The 7,835-nt window shown below is 42.9% G+C and overlaps 1 protein-coding gene across 3 annotated transcripts in view; it reads left to right on the forward strand.

The window, feature by feature from the left end:
• The window catches only part of KDM1B (lysine (K)-specific demethylase 1B), a 56,654-nt gene that overhangs the window by 15,758 nt on the left and 33,061 nt on the right, over positions 1–7,835 (forward strand). For all 3 annotated transcript variants that reach the window (XM_012732956.1, XM_012732957.1, XM_012732958.1), the window contains exon 8: positions 4,609–4,647. In XM_012732956.1, coding sequence (XP_012588410.1) covers positions 4,609–4,647 — 39 coding nt within the window. The remainder of the gene's footprint in view (positions 1–4,608; positions 4,648–7,835) is intronic.

Below are 7,835 nucleotides of genomic sequence, written 5' to 3' on the forward strand. Positions count from 1 at the left end.
TTTTTTTTTTTAAGATTTATTTATATATACAAGAACTGGGTTCAGGCCAGAGGTGTGGGGGTGAGAGGATTCACCAAAGACAAAGTAGGGAGCAGATTGACTGAAATACACTGCTGAGGGGAGACAGGAGAGGTCTGCTGTGCCATGTGGGTCAGCTCCCTGGTGGGGGAATCCAACTCAGGCCACAGTGGCTGGCCATAGCTTGATAGTGCTGAAACTTCAACCCCTACACCACCACTAAGAAGGCCCCAACCGTTTCATTTATTCTTAATTGATTCTCCAACTCAACAGCCAAAGTACAAGTTCTCTGTGAGGGGTAGAAGAGAAAAAAATGGGTGTGGGGAGTTCAATGTCAAGGTAAATGGGTACGCAGAGAGGAGGTGGGGTATGAAGAGTGAAAGTGCTGTGAGGATGGATGGGGAAGGGGAAGCTCTCAGCCCACAGAAACTGTCGTGAACACAGCTAGCACCTGTGACCCAGATTGCTTCTCAAGTGAAAAGAAGACTCAGTGACATGCCCCTATAATATTTAAAGCAGAGTTCAGCCAAGGAGCAGTCAAAAATAGCAGCCTATTTTAATAGACACTAGCCTTTGGCCATTTACACTCAACCTGTTTCTGCAAAGCTCCTCAGCCATGCTTTAGAAATTAAAAATATATTTTGGATGGTTTGTATGAGTAGGTTGCTGAAGACTAGGTATGCTTTTATATCAAAAGTTTATTTTTAAAATTATTTTGTACTGGGCTTTGGCCATCTTGGCTCAACTCTAGTTTGAATTTATCCAATCTCTCTTTCATCTGTTCATACTAGTATATACAGTTTAGACTTCATCTCTACAGTTGTTTACATTTCCCGGCCTTTCTTTTTTGGTTCACTTGACTCTTTCTCGGGTGCTATCTACCTTCTCAGTTGCTTCAGTCTAAGGTTTTCTTTGGAGTGACTTTGTCTTAGACAATTCACACATGGTTATCATTAGAAAATTCAAGTCATATAGTAAAGAACAGAGATGGTAGCAAAAATAGAAATTATGTAGTCATCATCATGAAGGGACTGTCATTAACTGAGATGCCTTCCAGAACATTTCACATGTACACAAGAAGTCCTGACTGAAATCAATAGCTTCACATTAACAAATGTTATTACTCTACTGGCTGGCTTTATGGAAGATGTGGCTAATACAACATTTAAAAAAAGTCTAAATGAAATTGTGGAACATAGGGGTAATTATTTCTTCTTCTCAATAAGTAGTTCCTAAAAACCTCCTTAGTAGTTCAGGAAATGTATGAGATGAATGTTCAGGAGTTTGGAATCACTCTAATTTTTAACAAAAGCACACTTCAGCCCACCTCTCCTTTGTGGCTCTCCCAATTTTTGTGGGTATGTTATTGTGTTGTTCTTTAGTTTCCTTTGTCAGAAATTGTATCATTTCTTCCCTTTTTTTAAAGCTTTATTTCTTTATGCACACAAGAGCTGGGATGCAGGTCAGAGGTATGAAAAGGGTGAGAGATTGGGGAGCAGAACAGGCAGATTGACTGAACTACACTGCTGAGGGGAGCAGTGGGTGAGACAGGAGAGGTCTGTTGTGCCATATGGGTAAGCTCCCTGGGCGGGAATTGAACTTGTGCTGCAGAGGCTGAGGATTGCTTCACAGTGTGCATCTTAACCCCTGGAGCCACCAGGGAGGCCCCTGTATTATTTCATTTTATTTTATTTGTATAGAAGACCTAGGGTGAAGGCTAGTGGTGTAGGGGTGAGAAGATTCACCAGAGACAGAGTGGGGAGCAGAACAGGCAGATCTGCTGAAATACACTGCTGTACTGGGTGAGATGGGAGAGGTCTGCTGTGCCCCTATGGGTCAGCTCCCTGGCTGATAAAACTCAGTCCTTAGTGGTGACGGTGCTGAGACTTAATCCCTAGGCATCAGGAAGTCCTAGAATCATTTCTTTCTATAACATGTTCCCTCCCATTTCTTCTGCTTCAATGTGGATGGCAACTTACTGCTCCCCACTGTTTTACTCTCCACAGTTCCTCCTTGTCCATGTATTTAACATTGATTTATCACCAGTTTGGATGTCTTGGTTTGAATGTATGTACACTTTTCCAGGAAGTATCGAGGTGTCAGATTCCTTGAGTTTCTGAAAACCTAATTGCCTTTCTCTCTTTTCACCCACAAGTGCAAAACTTTATGATCTTCTTGAATTCCAGCTGCTCAGGATAGTGTTGCGTCTTTCAAATCTCTTCTCCCCCCAGAAATCCTATCTTAAGACCTTAGTACTGTAGTTTGCGATGATTACCCTCTGGAGCCTGAACTTTTGAAATATTTTAGTGATGTCTAGAAACCAAAGTCATTTCGGTTTTTAGCTTGCTGTCTTTTTTTTTTTTTTTCCTAAAACAGTCTGGAAGGACTTACTTGTGAAATGTTAAAAAAAAAAGTCATTCTTTTTGATTAATGATGCATTGTGCTTAACCTTGTCATTTGCTGTACTTAAAAATGCCTCCATTTCAAGCACATAAGACCCCTTTTCAAGACTGTATAATAAAGAGCCCATAGAATGGAGGCACTGTGATAAATTTAACGTGATTGAAGGGCATTTGTGGGGCTTTAAACATTTACCATTAGTTACACTGCAATAGTAATAAGCTTTGCATTGCTACCATTTTTTTTTTAAAGATTTATTTACTTATGCATATAAGAGCTGGGGTGTAGGCAGAGATGCGGGGGGTGGTGAGCAGATTCACCAGAACAAAGTGGGAGCAGAACAGGCGGATTGACAGAAACAAACTGCCGAGGGGAGCAGCGGGCAAGACAGGAAAGGTCTGCTGAGCCATGTGGGTCACCTCCCTGAGCGGGGATCAAACTTGTGCTGCAGTGGCTGCCATTAGCTTCATAGTGCTGAGACAACCCCTTGCACCACCAAGGAAGCTTTGTATTGTTTTCATTTTTCAGTATATTTGTTAGATCAATTCCTAGAAATGAAGTTTTAGTGCCACAGAGCCTACACAGTTTTTTTTAACATGAAATAATTGAAAAACACAAAGGAGGATGTGTAATTTTATGAAATAAAGAGTGATAGCAAATACTTATTTAACTAACACCTGGTTTTAGAAGCAGAATGTTTCTAGCACTTTTGTAACTCCTGGGGTGCCCCTCAGTAGTGATCTCCCTCCCCCTCTCCTGGGGATAGACAGTATTCTGAATTTTTTTTGTTGTTGTTCTGCTTTTTGTTATAGAGAAAATATTATAAAGATTATAAGTATCATAGGATAAGTATGAATTCCTAAATAGCACTTCATATTTTATATTGGATATGAAATATATTGTTTTCATTCCTCTGCAGCTTGCTCTTATCACTCATCTGTAAGGTTTTCCAGAAGCATCCTTGCTGACAGGTCTGGCTCCTTAGTTTGTGCTGCTCACACTGTTGCACAGTGATGCTGTGCTCTCCTGCTTGAGGATCTTGGGAGGGGTGTTCCTGGTGTTTGGCTATTACATGCCTTTCCCCCTGAGCAGTCTTGCATGCCTGACCTTGGGCACATGTGCAAGAGTTTCTCTGGACTCTAATTCAAGGGCTAGAATTACCAGGCCATATGGTATGCCAGTCTTCAGTTTATTTAGGTAAGTTTTTCATTGAAATATATAAACAGAAAGGGCACAGGTCAAAATGCATAGGTTGATGAATGACACCCCATTTCGTTTGCTCCCATGAAGAAATAGAACTCTTACCAGGCTCCTTCTTCCCCTTTTTCTGCTGTTTGCTTGCTCTTAACTTTATGTAAGTGGAATCACACTGTGTGTATTCTCGTGGATCTGGCTGCTTTAACCCACCATTATGTTTGTGAGGTGCATTCATGTTGTAGTGGGTATTTGTGGTTTGTTCTTCTTGCTGTGTTGTGAGCCATGGACTGTACTGTGGTTTATTTCTCCAGCCCACTTGGACTTCTGGGTTGTTCTTAATTCTTTTTATCTTAAGCAATGCTCCCTGTAATATATGTTATTACTTCATTGATGCGCATGTACAAGTTTCTAGAATATATAGCAAGCCTGGAATTGCAGGTACAGGCCCTCCCTGGTGGTGCAACAGGTTAGGACACAACACTGTAAGCGAGCCCGCAGCAGCTTCAGTGTGAGTTCGATCCCCAAACCCAGAGGTGACCCACATGGTGTGGCAGACCTCTTCTGACCTGCCCGCTGCTCCCCTCAGCAGTGTACTTCGTTGATCTGCCTGTTCTGCTCCACACTCTGTCTCTGATGAAGCCTCTCTCCACCCTGCACATCTGGCTTATACCCCAGTTCTGTACGCTTAAATAAATAAATCTTTAAAAAAAAAAAAAAAGAATTGCAGGTATATAGTATGTACGTCTTCAGTTATACAAGGTGGTGCCAAGTTAAACTGCACTACATTTTTTGCAGTTTCTCTCCAGAATCATTATATTCCTTTAGATTTCCACCTGGGACATCCTAAATTGTCTTCCTCACAGCCTCCATGTTTTATCACACTTTTTTCTTTGCCAGGGTAATAGGTGAAAGGGATGTCTTCATGAAGGTGAATTGACACTTACGGCCATATTTGATGCATAAACCTAATTAACACTTGGTTTTCTTTCACAGCTTGAGACCTCAGATCACTGTTCCCTGCCCGAAGACCTGGTGAGTATTTCTGCGTGTTCTGAGCTAGAGCTCTTAGTGCCTTTGAATGATAAATATGATAAGTAAATGCAACTGTTTTATGATCTTCTCTTTTTATTTGGTTGCTAGTTGAAGACGTTAATCTAAAATGATAACAACATGACAAAAAATGGTGGAGTTGGTACTGCTTTGTACATTAAAAGGAAAGAAAAAGGAAGAAACTGCTGTGATCCTTTCTGGAAGGATCAGACTTGTTAGACTTGTTTCTCACAGATGACTTTGTGACCCCGGCTCCATTCAAACCCTTCCAAGACACGAACAAAAGGCCATAATTTGAAGGTCTTGGGCCAAATTCTTGGGTGTCCTGACCTCCATGTCTCTGCAGCATCCTGTCCTGGCCCAAATATCACAGGAGAGCAGATCTCTAGCAGACTAAGTCTTACCTTGTTTGATTTGTCATTATGAAACTTCACTGGCTCACTGGCAAACTCCATGTGCCAGCTAACCAACGGCTGTTTCCGAAAATGATCTTTATTTTCATTCTAAATTGTAATTCTAAAATCCTGAGATTTGGAGTCATTCTCAATTTCTCTGACTGACAAGTTTTCATTTGCGATTTTTCTAGAAGTCTGAAACTCAAAGGCTCTGGGTCAATTTTTTTAGGTAAATTAAATGGAGAATTGACAACTAGCAAATCTACTTGAAATTCTATGATAGAAAAGGAAGTGTGAGATGCACACACTCACACTTACCTAAATATATATATATCATATGTCATTTGTCCCCTCAGATATTGCCATCATAAAGCAGTGGCCAAACACTTTCTGAATTTAAGATAGAAAGTATGAGATTATAGAAAGAGGAAACAGTAATAGTGAATACAGTTGTAATCGCTTGTGAATCGGTCCCCTATTACTGAAACCACTTTGCTCCTAGAAGACTCAGCTTTAGGACAGAGCTGTGTTTATGGCATGCAGGAGCCATAAAGAGTCCCTGAGTGTTCACCTGCCAGGTGCTGCCATTCAGTTAAGAAAGTCTCAGGGCCCTCCCTGGTGGTGCAGTGGGTTAAAGCGCAGCACTATGAAGCTATCCACAGCCTGGGCAGCATGAGTTCACTCCCCAGCTGGGGAGCTGACCTGCATGGTGTGACAGATCTCTCCAGTCCCACCCACTGCCCCCCTCAGCAGTGGATTTCAGTGGCCCCACCTGTTTTGACCCTTCCACACTCTGTCTCTGGTGAATCCTGTCATACACTCCTTCCCCAACACACACATCTCTGGCCTGTACTCCAGTTCTTTGTGCATAAATAAATAAGTCTTTAAAAAAGAAAGAAAGTTTCAGAGGCAGGTTTGTAGCCTAATCACCTACCTTACCCCCTTTTCTGTCTCTGGATTCTAGAGTCTCTTTAAATGCATTTTCTAAATGTTGAGCCTACTACCTGTCTTAGGGCTGCTGTAAAATATGACCACAAACTGGGGAGCTTAAAACAACAGAAGTGTATTGTCTCACAGTTCCAGGGCTTTAAGCCTTGAGTCAGGGGTTAGCAGGGCGTTGCTCTCCCACATCCCACTCAAGGCTCTAGGGGAGGGTCTTTCTGGCCTCTTGCAGCTTCTGGTATAACCAGCGATCTTTCACCTTCCTGGGCTCGGCTTGGAGTCTCGTCACTCCAGTCTCTCTGTCCATCCTCACAAGACCCTCTGCCTATGTCTCTCCACATCTCTCAGTCTCTACCACTCTGCTTAAAAGGACACCACACCTGCTCCCCTATATTTATTGCTGCTTTATTTACAATAGGAAAGACATGGAATCAACCCAAATGCCCAAAAGTAGATGACTGGATGAAAAAGATGTGGTGCATGTACACAATGGAATATTACTCAGCAATCAAAAAAGATGAATGCATGCCTTTTGCAGCAACAAGGATGGAGCTGGAAGGGATCATGCTTAGTGAAATAAGCCAGAAAGAAAAGGGAAAATACCAGATGGTTTCACTCATAGCAGGAGAGTAAAGGACCGGGGGGGGGGGGAGGATTATAATAATAATAATGAACAACTGTATACCAGAGACATTTTGTGGGGGTGGAGTGGGGAATGGGATCAAAGATGGGGCAGGGGGGCAGGAAGTGCACTGGACTATGGTGATGGCACATGGGTGATTTGGCGATGGGAAGCCCACGGGGATTACAACTGAGATGGAAAAAGACACAAAATGATGTAAAAATAAGCTATTATTAAAAAAAAAAAGGACCCCAGTAATAATGAATTTAGGGCATTCTCCTCTTAACAAATCAACATCTGCAGGCAGCTCCCCAGCCAGCCTGTGACTATGCAGGTGTCTCTCTTTGGCTTTCCCTTCCCAATAAACCTGTCCTTTTAAAATATAAAACTAAAATAAACAAACAAAATTAACACCTGCAAAGATAAGACCTCATTAACCCAAGTGAGGTCACATTTGGGGAGACGCTGTAGAACCTATTGGGGAGATGCTGTAGAACCTGCCGGAGTGGGTATTTTATTCCATAAGGTGACAGATGGACCGGGTCAAGTATGATTTCTTCAGCGGTCAGTCACAGGTGAGCGTGAGGCTTGGGGGAGCATATGGTCAGAATGGTAGCCAGATGTCCAGCAAGAGCGAGTGTGCTCATGCACCAGAGAAGTACGAGTTACTAGTCAGTCTTCAAGTGCCCCATCTCCAGCCAGTGGCAGATAAAGCAGGAGGGCTGGGCTCTTTTGGACCCTTGCTCAATTTACAGTATCATGTACGACCCAAGAAGTACAAGAGAATGAATGGGAAGAGCTGGGGTTCTTGCTTTTTAAGGCACCCCGATTTGCTCTCTCTATGGCCCACTTGGTGTGTCAGCTTCTTCCATTCAGTTTATTCTCTCCTGGTTGGCTGGGTCAGGGAGTCCCGGGGCAGGCTGGTAGTGTCCAGGAAGGGACTGGGCTGTCCCTTTTTGGTATAGTCTAAACTGGTCAAGGGGAGCCAAACCCCGAAAAAGTCTTGAGGACAGAGATTTGCAGACTGCTCAGGGTGGCAGGAAAGACACGAATGTGTGCAGCAGCTGAGAGTCCATTATAAGGGGTGCTGGGGCTAGTGGTAAGCTGAAAGATGCATGCCTCAGATTTGGATCAGCAAAATCTAAAGGCCCAGCAAAATGCATCTCCAAGCTGGATTTGCCCTGTGGCTCTGGAGTTCACAGGCTCTGCTG

This window comes from Condylura cristata, unplaced genomic scaffold (assembly GCF_000260355.1).
Source record: "Condylura cristata isolate star-nosed mole 26May11 unplaced genomic scaffold, ConCri1.0 scaffold00037, whole genome shotgun sequence".
Lineage (NCBI taxonomy): Eukaryota > Metazoa > Chordata > Mammalia > Eulipotyphla > Talpidae > Condylura > Condylura cristata.